The following is a 25,175-nucleotide window of genomic DNA, read 5'->3' as shown; positions in this document are numbered from 1 at the left end:
TTATGTTGTGATATAAGGCTCATATTATTTAAATTTTTAACCCAACAGAACAACAACAAAACTTTCGTTTGAGCCATCTTTCGCTCTACTAGGGTTTTGCTCTCCCATGCTTCCTTTCTGCCATTCCCCCCTCTAGGGAGGACTCCGTCCAGGATGTCCTCCTCATGCTTTCCTCCTCTCCCTTCATCTTCTTCTTCTCTAGACTAGAAGAACCTTTTGGTTACTCAAGATCAGGTCTCCAACAAGTTCACCTCTTCGCTACTGCATGTTCCGACAAAAAATGCTACTACTCATTTTATTCAAGCCCAGTTCAAAGCTGGAGCTCCTAAGTGGTCTATATCCCTAGTCGGTTATTCTATTGGTCGTAGACCCTATTATGAATCTCTCCTCTCCACCATTAAGCATACATGGACTCTCAAGGGATCTCTTTCCCTCTTGATGCTATACAACAACTTCTTCCTCCTCAAGTTTATAACCATTGAGGACTATGAAATGGCATGGTCAAGAGGACCATGGTTCTTCTTCAGTAAGCCTTTCATACTCCAAAAATGGCCCCCCAACTTCGTCCCGGTACGTGAATAGTTCCCTAATATCCCGATCTGGATCAAGATAAAAAATTTACCTCTTTCATGTTTGACGCTTGAAAGGATTTCAAAAATAGTAAGTTTTGTGGGAATACCTCTTGTAGTTGATGCTTTAATTGTGGCCAAAACTCGGCTCACCTTTGCTAGAGTTTGTGTTCAGGTGAATGCTTCCTCGCATTTTCTTGATGAAATTTACATTTCTATTGAAGGGAAATTTTCTCTGCTTATTGTTCTATACAACTGGAAGCCTATTCCTTGTACACATTGCATATCCATAACTAGTTCTCCCACCTCCTGCTCAAAAAATCTCACACCAACTACTCAACTACTTGTCCGTCCCTACAAACGTAGCACCAGTTGCAAATCACCAGCCTGCCTTGTGATTCCCAAACCACCTTTACCTTTTGCTACACAAAACAACCCTTCCTCTCAGGACTGCCCTCCACCTCTTTCTTTACATCCTCCTACAACCTCTAACCTTACCAGTATTCCAAATCTTAATTCCTCCTCAGTATGAATTACCACCCTCCTGCTCGGATTTCTCCTCTGAGAATCCCACCCCAATTTCCTTTAACCACTCATCTAAAAGTTCTGCATTGTCCACCAAAAACTAATTTTCTGCCTTCTCTGACCAAACAAAATTTCATGCCTCTATCTCAACCACCCCTCCTGACCAGTAAATCATGAATCTCTCTACTTTCTATGATGACTAACACCAAAATTTGCTTTCTTTAGACCATGTACCAATTCAACATAATTTGGGACAAATGGACTTGTCCGTAAGTCAACACAATCTGGAACAGATCCCCTCCTCTAACCCCAAAAACCAACCTACGGGAATCAAATCAATAAGAGCCAAACATGTCAAAAAGGCATCCACCCCTACCTCTAAATCCTAATGAACCCACCACCTATGGGAGTTTGGAATGTGCAGGGGTTTAATAACCTGGACAAGGTGCGGTGCTGTAAGGATTTTGTTAACAAACATAATATGGACCTATTATTCCTTTTAGAGGCCAAAATTTCTATGCAATCTATTGCTGATCCCTGATTCATTGCCACTCACTCTATTTTCAATAATGAAGCATCCTATAATAATTTTGCTTGCTCTAGCCCAGGTAGAATCTGGATCAAGTGGAATGTTAATAGTGTGGATTTCAAGCCTCTATTTATCTCTAGCCAAATTATTCATGGCATATTTTTCTCGGGCAACTCTCTCTCTTGTAATGTCTTTGTTATTTATGCATCTATTTTTCAGGAGGAAAGACAAGTGCTATGGAAGCAACTCACATATTTAGTTAGCAATATCTCCTCCCTTGGATCATTCTGGGGACTTCAATTATTATAGGTTTCCTCATGAAAAAATTGGGGGTGTACTAGCTAATTTTAACAATTTGATTTTTAATATTGGGGCGCATGTGTTATCTTCCGTGGGACACTATTTTACCTGGTTTAACCAGTAGACTGATAATCCCGTTCACTTTAAATTAGACAGAGTGCTTCTTAATGATTTGTGGCTTGCTGACTACCCGACCTCCTTCTATAAGGTTGGTGATCCTCTCATTTTTTATCACTCTCCTATCACTATTCTATCTCAGAAGGATTTTGCCAAAAAATATAGATTTCTCTACAAGAACTATTGGGTCAATCTGTCAGAATTTTGGGACTGTCTTATTGAAGCATTTTCTCTTCCTTCTCATAGAAGTCTGATTTATTCCTTCTATTATAAGCTTAAGACTTTTAAAAATAGTATTAAAGCTATAAATTGGGCTTCCTCCAACTTGCTTAAATGTGAGATTGAGAATCTCACTGAAGCTCAAAATTTCTATTTGTCTCATATTCAACAACATCCTTTGGACTCTAATTTAAATGAAGCTATTAAGGCCATTAATGTCAAACTTGCCCATAAAAATTCTAATTTGTGTAATTGGATTGCCCAAAGAGGTAAAGCCCATTGGTTGACTAGTGGGGAGGATGATTTGAAATTTATATATTCCAAAATCAATGCTAGACATAATATTAATTTTATCAAATGCATTAGTACATCTGATGGTGTTTTCTGTGATCCCCAATATATTTGTGAGGTTACCATACAACACTTCAAGAAGCTCTCAACACCTCCTTGCAACCTCCAGCTAATCACTTCTGCCTGATTCCTTCTGGTGGTATTATACCACCTAATATACAGTTTACTTTGATTAATCCTATAATTGTGGAGGAAATTAAGGCGGTTATCTTCTCTTCTTCCTCTTCTTCAGCCCCAGGACTTGACGGCTTCACTTTTGGTTTCTATAAAACTACTTGGAATGTCATTGGTAAGCAACTTTGTGATACTGTGATTTCCTTTTTTTTAATGCCTCTCTTCCCAAACATGCCAAAGCTACTGTCATTGCTCTTATTCCCAAGAAGCCTCATGTTGAAAGCATATCGAATTACAGACCTATTTCCATATACAATACCTTTTATAAAATCATTGCAAAAATTCTTGTCAGTAGAATGAAGGATATCATGCCTTTTATCATTCATCCTAGTCAAACTAAATTTATTAAAAATATATCTATATTAGATAATATTCTGTTTGCTTATGATATTCTTGGGGATTTCAACTTAAAGGCTAGAGATAAAATCTTTTGTGCCAAATTTGATATACATAAATCCTTCGATTCAATCTCTTGAGATTTCCTTCTCAGTTGGCTGCTTCAAAAAGGTTTTCCTAAAACTTTTGTAAATTAGATTAAGGGGTGTATTACTAATGCCTATTTTTCGATCTCTATTAATAGAGCCTTGGAAGGCTTCTTGAGTTCAACTTCTAGCATCAGTCAAGGATGCCCTCTATCCCCCTATTTATTTTGTATTATTATGAATGATCTTTCTTCTTTGTTTGAGGAAGCAGCTTCTAACAATCAATTTATGGGAGTTTCCATTACGAATTTAATATCTCACATCTTTTATATGCTGATGATTTACTGGGTTTTGGGAAAGCTAATACTCAGAATGCTCTTACTCTTAGCTTATTGACATCTTTTGGGTCCTCCTCAGGGCTTCAAGTTAATTATGCAAAAAGAACTATTCTTTTCTCTAAAAATATTTTGGAGAAAGACAACATCAACAATATTCTTAATGTCCATATTTCTCATATTCCCATTAAATACTTGGTCCTTCCAATATTTACTAGAAAGCTTCATAATGCTGATTATCAGCCTTTGATACAAAAGCTGTATTGTCATTTGGATGGATGGAAAGCAAAGACTCTTTCTTTGGCAGGGAGAATCTAATTCCTACAATTTGCTATTTGCAATACTTTGGCTTATTAGATTAGAGGTGCTATTATTCCTAAAACTTGTTGCAAAATTATTAATAGAATATGCTATAGATTCTTATTTTATGGGAGTATTCATAAAAAGAAGCTACACATGGTTTCTTGGAAGGAAACCTGCACCACCAAACCATTTAGCGGTCTTGGGATTCCTAGCATTGACTCACTTTAGCATGCTTTTAGTTGCTCACTGATTTGTAGGTTTTTTAACTCTAAAAGCATTTTATTTAGCTGGTGGAGGATTAAATACATCTTTTTTTGGAATAGAACTACTAGCCATAGTTCTCCTTATTGGAACTTGTTTTATGATGTTGCTAAGAAAATCCAAAACTCTATTAGTTTCAACACTCAGGGTAATTCTACCCTTGCTTTCTTATGGGATCCTTGGTGTAAAGGAAAATTAGTTATGGATTTGCTTACTGATTTTAATATGGAGCACATTAGTTATAATTTTTTACGACAGCTGGTTGGGCAATTCATCTCAGATGGGACCTAGAATCTCCCTGCCTCTCTTCCTACCCTTATTTCTACTGCCATTCATTTTATCCAGATTTCTACTGTTAATGAGGTATGTCCTTGGAAAGGCTCGGATAAGCCTATTTTCAGGAAATTTCTAATGCAATTTTATGATAAAACCCCTAAAGTTGATTGGCATGATTTTATTTGGCACAAAAATCATGCAATTCAGTATTCTGCATTTGCTTGGCTGACTTTTAAACGTGGATTAAAAACGACCGATTTACTTATTAGGAGAGGGATCCCTGTGGGCTCAAGGTGTATTCTATGTTATACTGCTTCTGAATCACACTCTCACCTTTTTTTTAATGTGATTTCTCTTATGCTATTCTTCAACATGTCATCCCTCACTCGAATTACTTGCTGTTGAGACCGAATCTCAACCAGCTCTTTTCTCATTTGGAAGAAAGGAACATTTGTAGGCAAATGAAAAATTTTTATTTCTTTATGACCAGTGCTGCTATTTATTTCATTTGCAGGGAAAGGAATAATAGACTTTTTGGCAACACCTTTGAAAGTCACTTGAACATTATGGACAAAATCAAGAAGGTGGTGATTTTTAAGACTTATAAATGGAAGAGTTTACATCTTTTTCAACATTGTCTTCACTGAAATTCCATGACTTTTTTGCATCGATCCAGAATTGGTTCTCTCTGCTGGTTTGATACATTTTTGTTTTTTGCCCGTTGGCTTCCTCTGATTTGGTTATTCATATACTCTTCGATGACCCTTGTGGGCAACCAGGATATCGTTGTGTTGCTCATACATGCCATAGATGTTTTTGATTGGACGATGATGAATGCTGGTCCCCACCAGCTGCTCCTTTGGATGGTCTATTCGCAATAACCAGGAGCGTTTTGATGCTCATATTTTTTGTGGGAGGTTCTTTTTGGGCATTCTGAATCCATTAAGCCTTTGTTTTTATCTTACTCTTCTTGCAACTATTTTTTCTTTTTGCCTCACCACTGCCATTTTGTATTGTTAGGCATGTGAGCTTGTTGTTTGTTTTGAGTAGCTTTTACTTGTAATTTCTTCTTCTTTTATTGAATGGGCAAATTGCCCCAAAATTTCTAAGAAAAAACCAACTTTATAAATAATTTAAAATCAATGATAGGGCAATGATTTTTTATTACAAAACTCACATGACTTGTTAAAGTAAGATAAAATTAAAAAATAATTTTAATTTAAAAGCCTTCGTGTAATACCGAGCTCAGCACACAGAGAAATTATTGCGTGTGGAATCCGATCACAACAATGTGTTCGGTCTGTAACAGTAGCCAATAAAAATAAAACGCGTGGCGTGCTTACGTGGAAAGTTAAGGCCCGACTAGTTTGTAGGCCCGCCACACGCAATAATTTCTCCAGCACACAAACTCACAAGGCTGGTCGGCTCAAGAATTGGCTGGACTCACTTGCACCCAACACAAGCACCGAAGACCAATAGAACGTGGAGGAACGTGCCTGGGAAAATACGGCAGATCTCGAAACTCGAAGCCTGCTCCTCCGGCAAAGAGGCAGGTGAAGGGGAGGGGAATACGCACGGCTAAGGGCGAAGAAGTAGATATGAGTGTCAATGATACTTCGGCGGCAGCGAATTCCAACGAGGAAACGGGCAGCGGCGGATCGTCGGGTACATCTTCTTCTTCCGCAGACAGGAAGAAGGAGAAGACAAGGGTGAATAGGACGTCGCTCATACTATGGCATACCCACCAGAATGACGCCGCCGCCGTCCGTAAGCTCCTGCAGGAAGATAGCAGCCTCGTGCACGCCACGGACTACGACAATCGCACTCCGCTTCACGTGGCCTCCCTTCATGGCTGGATCGATGTGGCCAAGTGCCTCCTCGAGTACGGCGCTGACGTCAATTCCCAGGATCGTTGGAAGAATACGGTACTCCATCGTTCCGATCTCTTATTATCTTTCGATCAAATGATTATTTTCGACCGTGTTGTCGTCTATTTTTCACGTTTCCCTTACGTTCTCGTTCATAAATCATGATCCGTGATCTTGGTCAAAGAAAAGTAAAAGGGCGGATGCGTTAGAACGTTAGGCATATATGCACGTTTAACTAAGCAGGATACGAGAAATGATAATATTAAAAAAAGGTTAGAAAATAGGTCTGATAGTGAAAAATAAACTTTGATAATTTCAGTATGTGCTAATGGACAACAAAATACACACTAATAAAATATGTAGCCATGTTTATAGGATTGATGAGAAAGAATTGAGCCCAAAGTATTTTCTTCATTTGTTTTTGTGGGTGGAATTTGGAATTTAATCGAAGTTAGTAGCTTGAACTCCCACCTACATTGTTGGAGCCACAACCACAGGGCTGCGAAGCCTTGCGCAATTGAGCCCAAAGCATCTAGCATCTTATCTGTTTTATTTGATTGTTCCTATCTTGAAGGCAGCCTCTTTTCCTTGAGTGTGAAGAAACAATCGTGGCAAGATCATCTGCTTAAGCGGAGTACAGGACGATAGCATCTGCAGCCATGGATATCATTTGATTAAGATGTCTTCTATACGAATTTGGCATTCCCATGGACCAACCTATTTATTGTGATAATATATCTAACATGGCCATCACAACAAATCTGGCCTTTCATGCACGCACAAAACATATCAAAATATATTACCACTTCATTCACGAGCACATTCAATCCAACGAAATTAAAGTAGTTCAACTTCATGTGAGCTCTCAAGATTAACAAGCCCTCAAGATTAACAAGCCGATATTTCCACCAAATTGCGCTCCACTACATGCTTTCAACATTGTCGTGGCAAGTTGACCATTGCTCTTGAATAGCCAACTTGAGAGGAGGCAATAACCTAGCTCATGAAAACACCTGCTACTTATCACAAGTGGAGAAGCCACCTTTCCTTGCATCTAATCCTCACCTTCCATTGCAAACAAATTTCTGCTACTCATCTAACTATGTTTTATGCTACCAGTCTACCAGTATATATCTCCCTGTACATCCATTATATGTGTGCTTAAATGAATGAATGTATATTTATACAATATTCTCCACTATTTGCAAGCTGCTGTTTTATTGTTTTTGCACTTATTTCTACAGTACATTGCATTTCTTCAACTTTGATTTTCCATCATGGTATCAGAGCCGTAGTGTCCTAGGTCCAGTAATTTTTTGCAAAGATCCCTGCGACCTCTTCCAGCCATGGCAGTATACCAATCAGACTCAACAATGCTTTATGAAAATTTCAACTCACTCAATTTATCTCCACAACTCAACATGACCCCTCTATTCTCAGCCCAACTACACAATTTTCAACCACTTATCCTAATATATAACAACCATTATCATCTCACCCCATGTTCACTAGGTCTAAAATTAGATATCTAAAGCCCAAAATAGCACTCTCACTACAACACTTCATCTCCTCCTTAGCAGATCCAACATGTTACTTGTAGGATGTTAAATATTAATATCCCTACTGGAGACAAACAATGTCAATGTAATTCATTTCTCTCCAAACTCAAGGAACTTGGGCTTAGTTGCACCATTGTCCGATCATACTATACTTGGGTATTGTTGGACCTACAAAACTAGTTATAATGCACATGGATCCATAGCTTGGTACAAAGCTCGATTAGTAGTTTGTGGTTATGATCAAGAGCATGGTGTTGATTACATTGACACATTTAGTCAAGTAGCTGAAATACCCATAATTAGAAATTTTATCAATGGTTCATTATGATTGAAAAATTCTTCAACTTGATGTCTTAAATGCCTTTCTTTACAGTAAATTGGCTAATGCAGTTTATATGCATCAATTCCTAGGCTTCATCAACTCCAAATATCCAAACCACGTTTGTCTACTCAAGAAGGCCTTATGGCCTCAAACAAGCGTCATGACAATCGTTCAACACTTTATCGGGCCATCTCCAACAACTTGTGTTTCAGTTTACCTAGGTAGATCCCTCTTTGCTTATCAATCACAATGATGACACAAATATATACTTATTATTCTACATCAATGACTTTCTTATAACAAGGAACAACTACAATACCATCAAAGGCTTACTTCACAAACTCCAATCATTATTCAGCATGGAGAACCTTGTTTTACTCTCCTTCTTCTTGGGAATCCAAGCTATCAAGACATCTACTAGATTCTTCTTACATGTTTGAAGCCACAACCTCAGGGCCATGAAGCATTGCACAATTGAACACAAAGTATTTAGCATTTTATTTGTCTTAGCGGTCAGCAAGAATGTGTTAGACCGGTCCAGCCGGTCCGTGGACCGGTCCGCACGGACCGGCTTAGACGCGAAACGTCGCGTGATCTCCGCCTCCTGCGGAGATCGGGCGGGCCGACAGCTCAAACGGAGCGTTTTAGGAAGGATTTTTGGGGGGTTTTAGAGAGAAATTTGAATGTAGGGACTGTTTAGGGAATTCCTTTTGATTTGTATGCATTAAATAGTTGATTTTTGCTAGGGTTTGGGCATCTTGAATTTGGCTGAAATTTGAGATCTCTTAGATTTAGGTTTTCTTTGGGCTCTAGCGGCGTCTAGAGATTTGGGAGAGATCGATCCTCCTCTCGAATTGAGGATCAATTGTATCTTTTATATAATATTGTTGTCTTTATTGGCTATACTTTTTTTATGGGATCTGGGGTTGGCTTTAAAAAATTTTGAGTTGATAATTGTTTGAATTCAAAAATATAAAGGCTCGTATGGATGGCCATTGAATATATATTTTCAATTTGTGTGTTTTTGAGTTATGCAATCCGTAAATGTTTTTATTAATTCATACATACGCTTTTTGAAAATGTAGTTGATCTAGGAACGCAATTACCTTGAGCCAAGAGCCATAGTATAAACTTGAAGGTGGGAATGAAGGGGATATAGGTACACATTTTCCTTTACTGCAATAGTTCAACGCGAAACATGACTGCAGTGCTCTAGCAATGAATCCAAATTGTGCTGGCAAGACAGAATTTATGCCAATATGTACTAAGTCAGGGCTTTTGGTCTTTTCCTTCCAAAGAGATGGCAAGAGCTTTATTCCCCTAAAGAAGATTGGATTTACATTCATAAAATAAAAAAAGGAACTACCATATTCAGTACTAATCTTGAATCATAGCTAAACATATTAACAATACCAAAGCTAGATCTTTTTCGAATCATCATTCCCCTAAAAGAGTTGTATAGCTGCGCATCATTTCATCTTTTCTTTTCCATGGGTTATGTTAGTAGTCATTCTTATTGAGGATTGCAATGGAATCCTTGTACTTCAAATTGTATATATTTTTCACCTGTAGGATTGATATCAGAAACAATTTATGACCGTTGGGTGGTGTAGCTATGTTCTGCTTAGGATTATATCTTCCACCTCTTTTCTGTTTAGGCTTTAATTTTTATTGTAATGAGATTTGTAAGTGGCATGCTTGCTTTATGACAGATTTAGAAGAATCATGTTATCTTTTGATGATAATTATTGCTTTTAAATTGATGCCCTAGATGCATTGCATTGCATATTTGGTGCAGGGACAAAATGGAAGCCATTTTGAACCAACACCTGTCTTACCCCCTCTTCCAAACAAGTGTGACTGGGAAATTGATCCATCTGAGCTAGATTTCTCAGCCTCTTCTGTAATAGGAAAGGTTAGTCCCTTGTTTCTGATCGGTTAATGTGTGCTATTTATTCATGGCATGTTTTATTTTTTATGCTAAAATTTTCTTTTTCTTGGTTCAATGGCTGGACGCAACAGAACTGAATGTTGATTGTTGGCATATTACATTAGAGATAGGCGTTTATCTTTATGGTTTCTTGGTTAAATTTAGTCTAGTGGGTTCAGTTTTAACCAAGTTCATGTTGTAGGGTCTTGTCCATATGATTATATAATTTTAAGGATTTCATTCACATAAACTGACAAGAATGAAGTAGGCCCTTTTGTATGAAGCTGGTAGAACAAAGTTCAATCAAATTTGTTTGAATTGGAACAATTCTTCTTGAGGTAATAATAAATGGAATCCTAAATGGAATCCGTACGCTGATGGATATTTTGACTGGATGCCTATTTTTACTGTTTCAGGCTTTGAAAATATAGGTAGAAGGTTTACTGTGTAGGCACTGGCTTACAATTTCTTAGCTGCAGTAAAACGAAACATAAACATTCCCTAACATTCACTTTTAGGTTGATAAATGACCAGCAGTTCTTGTTAACAAATATGCTATAGGAAGCATCAAAGATGGTTTTCCAAACTAATAGGCTTTGATTTTGAGATCCTCTACAGGCCTGGGATGAAAAATAAGGCGGCCGATGCCTTATTCAAATGTGTTGGGGAACTTCAGGAGTTGGTTGTTTCAATACCACTGATGATAGATTGGGGGGCAATCAAGGAAGAAAGCATGCAGAATAAATAGTTGAGAAAAATCAGGGAGGATTTGATGAAAGATAATAGTAGCCATTCTGTTTACTATATTGAGGGGGAGAGACTATTGTATCAAGGGAGGTTTGTGACCACGAACTTTCATATATATTCCTCACTTATTACAGGAGTTCCACGACAGTGCAGTTGGAGGTCATTCAGGAGTACATAAGACCTTTAAAAGGCTGGCATCCAAGCTTTAATGGAAGGGGATGTATAAAGATATTGAGGAGATGGTGACGAGGTGTGAAGTGTGCTAGAGAAACAAATATATGGCAATGGCTACAAGAGGATTACTACAGCCCTTGGCGCTTCCAAACAGAGTATGGGAGAAAATGTCCATGGATTTTCTAGATGGCCTACCACGATCAGAAGGATTCACAATCATCATAGTGGTGGTTGACAAACTTAGTAAGTATGCACATTTCATCCTCTTACGACATCCCTACACCGCAATGACAGCTGCAACAACATTGATCAGGGAGGTGGTTCGACTGTATGTGATTCCTGGGTCGATTGTGTTTGATCGAGACAAAATTTTTCTCAGTCAGTTTTAGAGGGAGATGTTCAGGTTGTAGGGCACTATTCTTAAGAGAATCACCGCTTAGCATTTGCAGACAGACGATCAAACAGAGGTGGAGAATCGAAGCTTGGAGACTTATTTGAGGTGTTTTGTCTCTGAAAAGCCACGTATGTGGGTTAAATGGTTAGCATGGGCTGAGTATTGGTACAATACTTCGTACCATTCTGCATCTCAGATGACTCCTTTTAAAATACTATATGGAAGAGAGCCCCCACACTTAGCATTTTGGGAGGGGGAGCACACCAGTTTATTCAGTTGAGCAGTAGTTAGAGGAAAGGGATAAGGTGTTGGAAGAATTGAAGAAACATCTATCCAGGGCACAACAAATCATGAAGAAGCAGACAAATAGACATAGGAGGGACATACAATTTGAGGTTGGTGAGAAAGTATTCTTGAAACTAAGGCCCTACAGGCAAAGATCAGGTTCTAACAGGAGAAACGAGAAATTGGCTCCAATGTACTTTGGTCCCTATGAGATTTTGGACAAGATCGGAGCAGTGGCGTATCGTTTGAAGTTACCCCCATTCGCCACCATACACCTAGTTTTCCATGTATCATAGGGGGACCATGCAGTTTGTGCAGAGTTGCCAATTACACTGATAGAGGACTTGGAAGTGGTTTTAGAACCACTGGAGCTGGGGGGAGTCATATCCGATAAAAAGGGAAACAAAGAAGTGCTTATCAAATGGAGGGACCTTCCCGATTTCGATACCACTTGGGAGTCATATGAGAGAGTGAGGCTCCAGTTTCCTTCTTTTCACCTTGAGGACAATGTGAATCTTTTGAAGGGGAGTAATGTTAGGCCGGCCTAGGAGGGGCCGGCTGAACCAGTCCAACCTGGACCTGTTCCTGCTACAGCAGCCGGCTTGGGCCAGGTGGGGTGCGGATTCGAGGGAAGGGGGGCGGGGGTGCCCTAGTGGGCCCAATTGCTTAATGTAATCTCTGTTTATGAGGGAAAGTTTGAATTAAGGGCTGTTTTGTCTTTTTGTAAGAGTCATTTGGCTTTAATTAGTCTTTTTGGTTAGGGTTTGCTTTTCATCTTGAATTTGGAAGAGATTGGAGATCTAGGGTTTGTTCTTCTTGGGCTCTAGGCGTTGTTAGAGATTTGGAGAGTTGTTTCTTCCTCTCGAATCTAGAAACTTGTATCTTGTATTGCGTTTCTTGTTCGTGGATTGAATAGAAGAAGTTTCCTTGTTTCTTTCCAGTTTTTCTGAAATTTCTGCTTCGTATTACTGATTTATCTCTGAAATCAGCAAGATTTCTCGTTGTTTCCACCAATTTCTGCTAGGTTTGCTTGCGAACTCAAGCATTTCCCTTAGGGTTACTTGCAAACTCAAGTATTACCTATCACAAAAGGATGACTAAAGCAATGGAGAAAATCAAAGCATGAAAGGGTGGAACCTCATTCTCCCAATATAGAGGGAATACAAGCATAGGAAGGTTATTTTGGTTGGAGACAGAACTTCCAGATATTTATCCAAAAAATAGATGTTGAACATATTTTCCAAATTTGACTAATATGAGGTATATTAAGTCAACAAATTATTTTGTTTTGCTTTTTATTATTTTTATTGTTTGTTCATGACAAGGTAAAGCCACTCATTCACCTGAGCATCCTCATCTCTGCCACACTTAACTTAATATTATGCTTCTCTTTTAATGGCCAACATTTAGTACCATAAAGCATTGCAGGCCTCACTACCATCTTATAGAATTTTCCCTTAAGTTTGAGGGGTACTTTTCTATCACACAACAAGCCCGATGAATTCTTTCACTTCAACCATCCAACTTGAATTCTGTTGATAATATCCCCATCTATTTCACCATCACTCTGAACAATAAATCCAAGATATCTAAAACATGTACTCTTATTAATGGCTTGATCGCCCAAAGTCACAATCCTCTCACTATGTCTATTACTACTAAAATTATACTCCATATATTCCGTTTTAGATCTACTCAAGCGAAAACCTTTAGTCTCTAATGTTGACCTCCATAATTCAAGTTTACTTTCAACTCCCTCTCTAGTCTTATCAACAAGAACAATATTATCAGCAAAAAGCATACACCAAGGTACATCCTCTTGCAAAAAATAAATTTTATAAAAACTACAATTAAGCTAACTATGTTAGATGGAGCCAAGTTAGCAATTAAAAAAATTATTGATATCCAAGTTAAGTATAACAAAAATGAGAATGTTAAGACAGATTTCTTCCAAGTTAGAAAGGATATATCGAAGAATGAATATGTTATAAGGGCAATGGTTGTAGTCTATTGAAGATGAGGTAATGCCATAATCTTACACATATCAAAGTCTAACGATGATGAGCTGTCATAATCTTACACATATCAAAGTCTAAATAAAAAAATTGATCATGAACAGTAGACATGGCTAGACATGACGCGAAGGAGTCAAATAATACTTCTAATTCCATTTGATGTTAAATCTGTACACCATGTTCATAAAGAGTCAACAAATTAATTGAAATTATTTTAGAAATTTTCTAAAGGACAAAAGGGATGGCTAGTTTTAATTTTTTGGATAAATATTTAAAAGTGATAAATTGAAACTTTATAGTTAACCTTGTGTTGGATATGACGATGATCCATAGCTAGATCATGAAGGGGCTAGTCAATTTGACCTTCTACTTCAAAAAAGCCTATTAGAAGCTTTCGTCACAATTTGGATTTTAGAAAATGAAAGGATTGAAGAGATTGTGTTCGTTAACATTTTAATAGTCTGATTTATCCATGGAAATTATTGTAGGTGATGATTCTCTAATCCTACTATTTAGATTGAAGAGGATAATTATCATAGGTGGTTATTCTGTGATCATACAATTGAGATTGAGGATATCACCAAATATTTATAGGAAGAAAGAAAACTCAATAACTCCAAGAAATTTACACTATTTAGTGCGTTGAAGTTGGAACGATTTAGTGCGTTGAAGTTTTCCAACAAAGAATTTGATCTTGCAAATTAAAAGAGCTCTTGGAATGAAGATGAAAGTTTCTCCTCTCAAGCTTTAGCAGGTAAAGAAGGAAAGATTAATGAAATGATTGCTGGAGTTTTCACTTTTGAACATCCTCACATGAAGAGAAAGAGGGATATATAAATGTAAAGGGTAAGTAAAGCCAAATTTCAATAAAAATAATAATTTAATATTAATTTATCATCTAATAATATTATATTATGTAAAGAATTATGTAAATTCAAGTTTTATGTAAAGGAACAATCTGATCACAATTTGAACATTATATGAGAGAGAGCATTAACTAAGAGTTGGATTGTTAGATCAAAATCTAGAATACAAGAGTTTTGAATATAATTTTATTTAAATTTAAATACAAAAGACAATAATTTTTGTAGAAAATATTATTAGTTTGAACTTATTTAGGTTTTTATTATAGATATAATTTTTTTTTTCTTTGCGGTATTTGTTTGCGAAGTGGAAAAATATCACAATTGTAATAAATAGACGTATTTTCTTGCTTGAAATCAATCCATAACCTTCCTGTTTTTCCCTCATCTTCTTTTTCTCCTCTCTGTAGTCGGCTCCTTACTTGTATTGAGGGTGATAAAATAACTTTAACTCATTAAAAATCAATGTCTTATCAAGCGTATCACTATGTTCACTCTCAAATGATTTTTCTCCAATAAGGATATGACACATATCCTCTAACTAGTAGTTTATCGTCCAATGGACCACATTTAAACGGTAGTGATTGGGACCCTTTAATCGGTGATTTCACTGCAAAAATGACATCATTAAATTATGGTCATGGACATAACCCGCTAGTTCCACAACGGCTATAAATCTTTCAGTAGTGAATCATATAATACACTTGATAGAGCATAAAGCTCCATGTTAACTAAGTTTGGCTTAATTTTTTCCCCTTAAATAAACATTAACCTCAAATCTACAATGTCTCCCTAGACGAAACAACTCATGATAACCGATAAGGATTCTTCAGTCAGGTTGGGTCGGCTGCCTCTTCTGATAAGTAAACTAGAAATCATGGCAACCCAAGGTCAACAAAATTATGGTATATTCATCAATTTCCTCACCATACATTTTAAGTTTACGGTAGTAAATTTCTCAACCTTAAAAATCAAATTTGTTGCTACTATATGCAAGCACTTAACAACTAACGATTGCGCTTAAATAAAAAAGTTCTATTTCATCATCAAGAGTGGTAATTATTCATAGCGGCTTACACTTATCAAAAGTATGGAACCAGATCATAAAATTTTCATAAAATGAGGATGAAATCTCTTGATAATCTTATATACAATCTAATCTATCTTTTGAAATTTGGTCACACTTATCAAAAGTATGGAACCAAATCATAAAATTTTCATAAAATGAGGATGAAATCTCTTGATAATCTTATATACAATCTAATCTATCTTTTGAAATTTTGACCAAACGTAGTTGGGCACGAGTTTTTGGAGACCACACGTAGAAGGAAGTTACCTACAAGCATAGATATGATAGCAAAGTCGAAAGATAAAAACAATCAGCAACTCTAGCTTAAGTGGGAAAGTCAAAAGTAGGAAAAATGCACGTACGTCATTGTAAGAAACCACTATGCAAATCACAAGTCCACTAGCATCATGAAGCACAAATCCACTATGCAAAACAACTGCAAATCAGTTTGTGCAATTATTGTCCTACCGTGCAATACTACAACAACAACAACAACAACATCAAGCCTTTATCCCACTACGTGGGGGTCGGCTAAAAAAAAAAAACAATCAACAACTACCGTGCAATACTAAACAAAGAAAAAAAAAAACAAGGCAGTATGAGCAATAATACACTTCCAATTCTAAAGGTTGGACTAATCAAGGAACCAAAAGAACTAAGTGAGTGAATCCAAGAGCTGTATTGAAATAACTTGTTGCAGTAAATCAAATTCAACAAGGTCATCAAAACAGTAGAGCATGCATGCTATTTTTATAAGCACCAATATAATATGCATGCTATAGAATAAATTGGAAAAAACGAAATAATACAACTAGAACAGAACTAAAAGTCAGGGTGTCATTGTGTTCATCACTATGCTCACGTCTTACATTTCTGATCGTCACTGTGCTCACATCCTGCATTTCTGACTATAAATTTTTGAACTTCTGTCAATAAGGCTAATTATGATGATGATAACCTAAATTAGAAAAAAAAAAGACATTTAAATATGATGTTTATAGATAGAGAGAGGTGCTATATTTTTGTTCTAGATATTGCTAGTAGAAAAATTCTTACTTGGGAAAGTTTGAATTTCTTAGGTAACATTTATCCTCGCTTGAGCTGCTAATTTTATTAGCACATTAATAAATATGCACCACTTTGCAGCGAAGTTTGCCATAAAATGGAAATTGTTGTTATTATGGTCTGGCGTTTCTGTCAATGTCTAAAACTATGGTTCAAAATATTGCAAGGGATGAGATTCCAAGATTTCTGTTATATTTCACATGTCCAGGTAGATCTGTTTGTTCTTACGAAAGCATTTCCTGCATCTGCATTCATCTGGTTAAAATATCTTCAAAAGAAACTATAGTATGCCGTAGATCTCAAGTGTGTTGTTTCTCAACTATCATTTGACTTGCAGATGTTTGTATTGAACCTTCTTTATGTCCGTCTGGTACTCTTGCAGGGGTCCTTTGGTGAGATTCTGAAGGCTTTTTGGCGTGGGACACCGGTAGCAGTTAAACGCATTCTTCCAGCTTTATCAGATGATAGATTGGTTATGTGAGTTTTGTTTTGAAAAATGCTCTTCCACTACTTTTAAGAAATAAACATTATATTTAGATATTAAGTACTTGATGACCATGTAAATACGGACCAACTTTGCCACTATGATCTGTAGACCAGATTGGTCAATGTAAAGTCATCGCAACCCATTACCTGAGCTCTATGTGTGGACCGCAATTATCAAGCATATGGAAGATCCTGCGAACCTTTATCTGAAAGTTATTGTTATTTGGATAATTTTGAAATCTTTTATCATTGTTATGTTTTATTTCTGATACCATTAAGTTTGGATCTTATGGGTTATCTAAGTTATTTTACGACATCAAAAACTTAATTTATTGAAATTTTCCTTTATTACGTTTACCCCTCGGCTATGTTCTAGATGTAGTAACCTAGGTAAGTCCTCCTAACTGTTCGTTTACCTTATTCTCTATAAAAACATTTTAAAGCTTAAAAGGTTGGCGTAAGGACCAGCATCATATAATTTGTTTGTCGGAAAAGTATTGTCAATATAGGGAGATTTAAAGTGAACATTAATTTTATTAAAAACAAAATCTAGATCTCATACCAGCCTGAATTTCAAAATGCCCAAGTTGTGACAAACAATTTATGTTACTTTCCTTACCTTGTTCAATTCGTGCCATTTGTTTTGGCATCACCTGATGTTAGGGGTGATATTGAGTTAAATTTGAGAAACTTGAGTGCAATTTGAAATAAAATTTTTCAATTTTTGGTCGACTAAAAATCAAATTATTTTGGACCGAGTCTACTAAACTCAATGATTCAATTCCTAATTAACTAGAAATTGATTTTTAATTTAGTACATATATAAATATGCATGTCATACATATTTTGCATTATATAATTATATAATTTATCCAAACATATATTTTGAGTTGACTTCAAATATATTCAAATGAGTTAAATAGCAACCTCAAATTGATTTCGAGTCTAGAATGGAGTTTGAAATTGACTCAAAATTGAGTTGAGTTGATTTTGAGTCCAATCAATTCCCTTGCAAATTTTGAGCAAATTTCAAGTTTTGAGGTGTTTTTTAATCATCCCTACGTAATATCAAGGCTATTATGCTATTATTTGCTATTATCAAATATTGCATATGAAAATTACACTATTTTATTAAATGATAAGACCAATCATTGTTATGGACCAACAACATGATTTTGAATGACTTGAAATTATTTGTCACATATAATGGTTGTAGTGTCAAGTTTGTGTTGTGTTTGCTTGTATGCAATTTTTACTTTGTCCATAATTAGCTATATCGTATATGTTAACTATTATGAAATATGCTTCTTTTTTATCTAGTAGGACTAGTGTGTTGCTTAACTTTTGTTATTGTACTGGTTGTTTACAACTTCGACAAGGTTGAATGTACCAAAATAAAAATATTCAAATACTCCAATGACAATTACGTGAAAAAAACTTGATTTGAGGGGACTTTTTTTTTTTAAATACTCTCAAATCCTTATGCAAACTATTTTAGACTTGAATTCAAGTAAAATATGATAATATCAAGACAATTTCAAAATTTAAATTATTCAAGTGAAATCTACCACTCACAAATTTAATGTAAAATTCAATTCATTTTCTACAACCATTTGTTTGTGGGATCCGAAAAAATTTGTTCCCTCCCCTGGCCTCTTTATGCCGGCTCTTTTTTTTATTTGACTTGACGGGGCGAGTATTAACAAATTTAAATTTCAGAAAAATTTTCAGAAGGAAGATTGGGTTTTAGATAAGATACTACCCAGAGATTTCATCCTCATTTTGTGAGAACTTTGATTTGAGTTTTGGTTTCCTATAAGCGCAAGCCTTTATAGTTAATTACCTCTCTCGATAATGAGAGAGAACTTTCGATTAAGGTTAATCGTGAGATAGGCATTGAATACCCAATATACATAGTAGTAACAGTTTTAGGGATTTTAAATTTGAGTTTTGGATTAAGATCTGAAAATGATAACCATAAACTTAAAACAGATTGGGGGAGAGGGGGTGGGGGACAAAGAAGAGCCCAATCAAGATCCCATGGTTCCATCGGTTCGAGCTGTCATGGTCCCTAGTCTACTTAGTCAGAGGAGGTAGTCGTCCCAACCTAACAGAAGCCATTTTATCGATAACCATGGGTTTCTTCATCCAAGAATAGCTTGTAGACCTAGAGTGGATGTTTTGCTAAGGTGATGAATTTAAGTTCACCTTAGCTGACATAGGGTTTTATATTTTGTAGGATGCATCCTAAAGGGGCTTTTAACCATTATGGAACATGCAGGCTTTGACCGTGATTGTAATATAGTGGTGCTATTTTGCGGCAAAAACCACCCAATCAAAGGGCATGTGCCACGTCCTCGGTGGCGGTGAATCAATTGAGAATGAATTGTAGTAAAATATTATACAAGATATCTTCTTTTTGTGAGCTGAAGTTATCCATTAATTCATCATCTTCGCCAAACCTTTGCGAGGTGTGGATCGATTTCAATTTTTAGTTTTTGGTGATAGATTTCCATTTATAAGTTTGAGATTTAACAAATATTAGATTTTGAAATTTATAGGATTTGAACATTAACCTCTCCAGTTGAGATTTTTCTTTAACATGGTCATCATCGAGGTGACGTTAAAGTCACTTTAAATTTATGTATTTTATAAGAATTTATGAGGCATTTTAAAAGTTTGGGGTCCCCTCCAGTTTAGATTTTCTGTCAATACGGCCATCATCAGGAATTTAAACATCCTATTAGATTTATGATTAGGCTTTTGTTTTGTTAATACAAGTCAAGTCGACTCCAGTCCTTTCAAGAGGAGAATGTAACTTGAAAATTTAACCCGCCAGCATTTTCGAATCTTTATATTTTGGAACCATATGTGATGATCAGAGCACATGCTGGAATGTGTAGAAAATATATCCAATTAGAGGAAAGTTATCTTGTAGATGTTAGCTTTGGGAAAATCAATATGTTGAACTAGATATAGGTGAATTTGGTGCTTATTCTTCTTTCTATTTTAATGATTCGTGGTAGCAGACGACTCGTTGGGTTTTACAAATGAAACTTCCTTTGACTTGATTGGGTTAAGAATGATCTTTTTTTTTTTTTTTGAAGTTATAATTGTTAGAATGTCCATATTGAATGATCTCCAAATCATATAGTTAAGGACCCTTTAGAACTTCATAATTAACATCCATGAGGAGTATATCATACATATAAAATTGGATAGGTTCAATTACAAAGGGGCAAGATATATTTGGGTGATATAAATAGTGATTTTATTCTTCCAGAAAATCTTTTAAGGCTATGGATGCATCTCAAGGGTAAGCTTCATCTAGTCAAAATAGAAGTTGAAGCAATGTTCATTCAATTATCATTATTGATGATAAGTTTGTAAGATTTGTCTCTAATTTAGAACTAAGTGGGAAGTTGTAGATGCATGTACAATCAAATTTCATTTTGCCAGGTTGCTGGCATACATCACACCATGACTAAGTGTGAGTTCTTCATCTACGTCATTGACATTATCTTAAGGGTTACACTCAATCATGTCATCCCCTTAGTGGTCCGATTGATTAAGATTAACTGATTCCAAGTGGAGACTCTTTTGAGGACAACTATTTGCATATGGGCCAATATTTCTAATATTAATGCATATGGCATTTGAGAATTTGTAATTAGAGGCTCTAGTCATGACTTTCATTTTAAGATAAATTGTTCCCTAGGGTTCATGAGTATTGGATTGGGTTGGGTTATGCTTTGTAAATGATATTCATATCTTTCACAGAGTAGAGATCCATCCATAACTTAGATTTAGGGAGAGATGATGTTGAATTAGAAAATGATATGTATTTTTGTTTAAAAATTTGTTTTTAATTTAATTAAGTGTAACTTATTTATCGTTTAAATTTCCGGCAACCTCCCAATGTCCCCTCCATGCGAGGGGAGATTGGGAGGCATTTTCCTTTAGTTCCTCTTGCCCGTATCAAAGATCAACAGTGCACCTAGATCAACGATCAATGACGTGTGGTTTTCAAATTAAAAGATCTTCCCGCCCAGATCAATGGCGTGGGGGCTTCAAATTGGTCAATTCTGCCCAGATCTAAGATACTCCAACGCATGTCTTTAAAGTGATGGTACTTGTTGCTTGAGCAAGCAAAGAAGAAATTTATACCTTTAGTGTGCAACGAACGAATATCGAGCAAGAGAGGGCTTCGGTTGGAGCAGCTTCCACATGCACGAGACCTACATGCAAATGAGGAAGAAGGGGAGAGCAGTCTGGGGGTCTCGTCTCTTGTTCACTTGAGCAGTGAATAGAGAAGAGAGGGAGCAGATGGAGTCGTGCGTGTTGATTTTGAACTGAGGCCGGAGCGGGAGATGGGGCTTCGGGAGTTCGAATGCTTGATGGGCGGTTCCTCTTGGGTTCTCTTTTGTACCATGTGAGGGGGTGAGTAGGGTGGTTATGAGATTGTGTGTGAGTGGGATAGTTGGTGGTTATGAGATTGTGTGAGTGGGATATTGGGAGCTAGTGGTTAGTGATCTACAATCAAGATTTGTTAAGGCTGACAAGTTCAAGAATCTTAGCTTACAAAGAGCCAATGTCTTGTTGAACATATCACTATGATTCATTCTCAAATGATCTCTCATCAGCAAAGACATGACATGTATCTTCTAACAAGTGATTTTATTGCAAAATGACACCATAGGTAAACAACAATGATCGAGACCCCTTAGATCAGGTGATTTCTATGCAAAATGACATCATTAAATTAAAGTCATGACCAGAGCGAACAAGTTCTACAATAGCTTAAAATCATAAGTAATGAATCATAGAGTGCACTTAATTGAACACAAAGCACTATAGTAGCTATGTTCAAGGTTCACAAGGTTCTTTTAGACAAAAACAACTTATGATTGCCGACAAGGATCCTTGATCTGGTTAGGTCAACTGCCCCTACTGACTAGATAGACTAGGATCCATAGCAATTCGGGATAACAAACCTATGGGATATTGATTATGTCATCATTCTCCCCACTTCAAGTTCAAGTGGTAAATTTCCAACTCTATACCAAATTTGCTAGCAGTATATGCTCAACATTTAGCTTCTAACAACTAACAGTAATCGAAACTTCCCTCTTGTTGTCGGGAGTGGTAGTTAACCATTGGGATTTACCATGGTTTAAAATTGCACAATATGAGGCTCGCCTTTGCGCAATTCCAGTGAAAAGCGTCTTGAGGCTTACGCCTCAAGTTTTTTTTATGAGGCTTGCGCCTCAACTTGGTTGAGGCCCGCCTTAAGGTGCGCCTCGCCTCACTGGCGTGAGGCTTACGCCTCACCCAATCACACTTCATGTACCCCCTAGTCGCAACAACTTCCTCTCAACTTTCTTAACCTCTAACCCACCGCCGTTTTTTAACATATTATTTGAGTATTATATAAAAATTTACTTTTAACATTTATTTTCACTTAACACAATTTTTTTTCTTATAAGGCTCACGCCTCAAAATGCCTTGAGGCTTACACCTCGCCTTAAAAAAAAAAACGCCTCAATACCTAATTGCACATTTTTAAACATGGTGATGACAGTGCTAATGACTTATGAGTTCTTATGTGATATGTCATTGCTATTTAATTTTGGAATTATATGTTAATGAAAAGAATACTGTGATTTGGGAAAGATGGAGTTTAAGTTGGACTTTATTTCATTTTATCTTATTACTGGGATATTTTGATTTCACTTCATATATTGTACATTTTTATGTTATATATATTATTTACTCATTAGTATATACAAAATTTATCATTTTATGTTTACGCAATTTTTTAATTTTGAGGCTTACGCCTCAAAACGCCTTGAGGCTTACGCCTTGCCTCACGAACAAAAAACGCCTCAATACTCGATTACGCAATTTTAAACATTGGGATTTACACTTATGGGAAACTTGAAACCATATCATAAAGTCCTCATAAAATAATACCGAAATCTCTATGTACTGTCTTAGCTGTAATTTAATGTGCCTTTTGAAAATTTGACCCGGAAATATCTAAACTCTCTTGGCAAGGTCACAGTGAACATGACATAACTAAGAAATAAAATTAGTTTATGTTTAAAATCATGTTACTTTTCTCCATCAGATCTCTTACGGAAACAAGATTGGTTAAAGAAAAAAAAGAAGTTTTCTGATTAGTCTTGTGGTTTTTTGATTCAGACAAGACTTCAGGCATGAGGTCAATTTGTTGGTGAAGTTGCGGCACCCAAATATTGTTCAGTTCCTTGGTGCAGTAACAGACAGACGACCCTTGATGTTAATCACAGAGTATTTACGAGGGGTAAAAATATTTCTTGAATATCTGTACGTTTTCTGTTGTATTTGCCAATGTTTCTTCGCTAATCTGAAATATTGTGTGTTTGGATGCAAGGGTGATCTCCATCAATTTCTGAAGGAAAAAGGCTCACTCAGTCCATCTACGGCCATCAATTTTGCACTAGACATAGCAAGGTATACTCTTTTTCAAATTATTCCACGTTTCTCTACGTTTGATACAGGCAATTCATGTCTAGAAGCTAAGACGTCAATACATTCCTATGAAAAATTAAGGCATTATGTTTCAACTCCCATGCTCCCTCTAAAAGAATTAGTCCTAATTAGCACACTTGCTTGATAACCACGAACAGTATACTACTACTGCCACTTCTTTGTGCTATCATTTGTATTTCTACTCAACTTGAAGTCCATGAATTTGTTGGGTTCAATGCTTTTCAAATATTATTTTGAGTTTGTTGGAGGTGGTCCCAAGCTTTGGTGGGGTCTTCATGCATGAAATGTAGTTTAAAGTAGGGGTGTAAGTGAGTCGAGCCGGCTCGCGAGCTGGCTCGAGCATGACTCGTTTATGGGCTTGCGAGCCGAGCTTATCGAGCTCACGAGTCGAGCTCGAGCTCAAAATCGAGCTCGTTTAGTAAACGAGCTTGAGCTGGCTTGAATAATTATTAATATTTTTCGAAATCGAGCTCATTGCTAATACCTTATTTAAGAAAAGGAATGAGCATCTCATCATTTATAAAAATGGATATAATACTACTCAGATTAACTATTTTCTTATAAGAAAATTATATCGTTTCGATTGCAAAGATTGTAAAGTTATTCTGAGTGAAAATTTATGTACCCAATATCAATTATTAGTTTTGGAATTTAAGATAAAGAGGGTGAAAATAAAAAATAAAGTAAAACAATATTCTAGGATTAGAGGGGGCATTTAAAGAATATTAACAAAAATATTTTTTAGAGTAATATTTTAGATCTTAAGATTTTGTCTGTGCATGAGGATGCTAATGCTATGTGGGAAAAAGTTGCTAGTGATATTAAGAATATTGCAAAAGATGTGCTTGGAGTTTCAAAGGAAAAATCTCCTAATAGTAAAAATAGTTTGTGGTGAAATCTAATTGTACAAGATAAGATTAAAAATAAGAATATTTATTATAAAAATTAGTTTAATTATAAAAACTTTGATAATTAAGAAAGATATAAAGAGCCACGTAAGGAATCTAAGAAAGTAATATGCGATGCAAATACTTTAGTTTTTAGTGATTTATATAATAGATTAGATACTAAGGAGGAAGATAGATATATGTATAAGTTAGCAAAACAAAGAGATAATAGTAAGGATTTAGTTCAAGTGAAGTGTATTAAGGATGAAGATCAAAAAATACTTTTTTTAGAAAATGATATTCAACAAAGGTGGATGAGATATTTTGCTAAACTTTTTAATGAAGAATGTGAAAATACGATTGACTGTAGTGATCTTATCATCCTAAATGAAAATAAAAATTTCTGTTTTTATCGGCATATTATTAAAACCGGAGTTAAAGAGGCTTTAAAGAAAATGAAGTGTGGAAAAGCTGTTGGACCTGATGATATTCCAATAGAGGTGTGGAAATGCTTAGGAGATGAAGGAATTTCTTGGCTTACTAAACTTTTTAATACTGTTTTAAAGACTAAAAAGATGTTAGATGAGTGGAGAATG

General features: G+C 36.1%; 1 protein-coding gene across 2 annotated transcripts in view; it reads left to right on the top strand.

Moving 5' to 3' along the window:
- Window positions 1-5,821: 5,821 nt before the first annotated feature.
- LOC110096702 (integrin-linked protein kinase 1) overlaps window positions 5,822-25,175 on the top strand; it is a 44,066-nt gene continuing 24,712 nt past the window's right edge. Inside the window, exons 1-5 of one of the 2 annotated variants that reach the window (XM_028692499.1) lie at window positions 5,822-6,306; window positions 9,929-10,045; window positions 17,055-17,149; window positions 23,363-23,483; window positions 23,574-23,653. In XM_028692499.1, the coding sequence (XP_028548332.1) occupies window positions 5,980-6,306; window positions 9,929-10,045; window positions 17,055-17,149; window positions 23,363-23,483; window positions 23,574-23,653 (740 nt within the window). In that variant the 5' untranslated portion in view covers window positions 5,822-5,979. The remainder of the gene's footprint in view (window positions 6,307-9,928; window positions 10,046-17,054; window positions 17,150-23,362; window positions 23,484-23,573; window positions 23,654-25,175) is intronic. The other variant, XM_020822787.2, reaches the window with a different exon arrangement.

The sequence above is a fragment of the Dendrobium catenatum genome, unplaced genomic scaffold (genome assembly GCF_001605985.2).
Source record: "Dendrobium catenatum unplaced genomic scaffold, ASM160598v2 fragScaff_scaffold_156, whole genome shotgun sequence".
In the NCBI taxonomy this organism is placed as follows: domain Eukaryota; kingdom Viridiplantae; phylum Streptophyta; class Magnoliopsida; order Asparagales; family Orchidaceae; genus Dendrobium; species Dendrobium catenatum.
The sequence above is the reverse complement of the archived record's forward strand: the minus strand, read 5'-3'. Positions and strand labels throughout refer to the sequence as shown.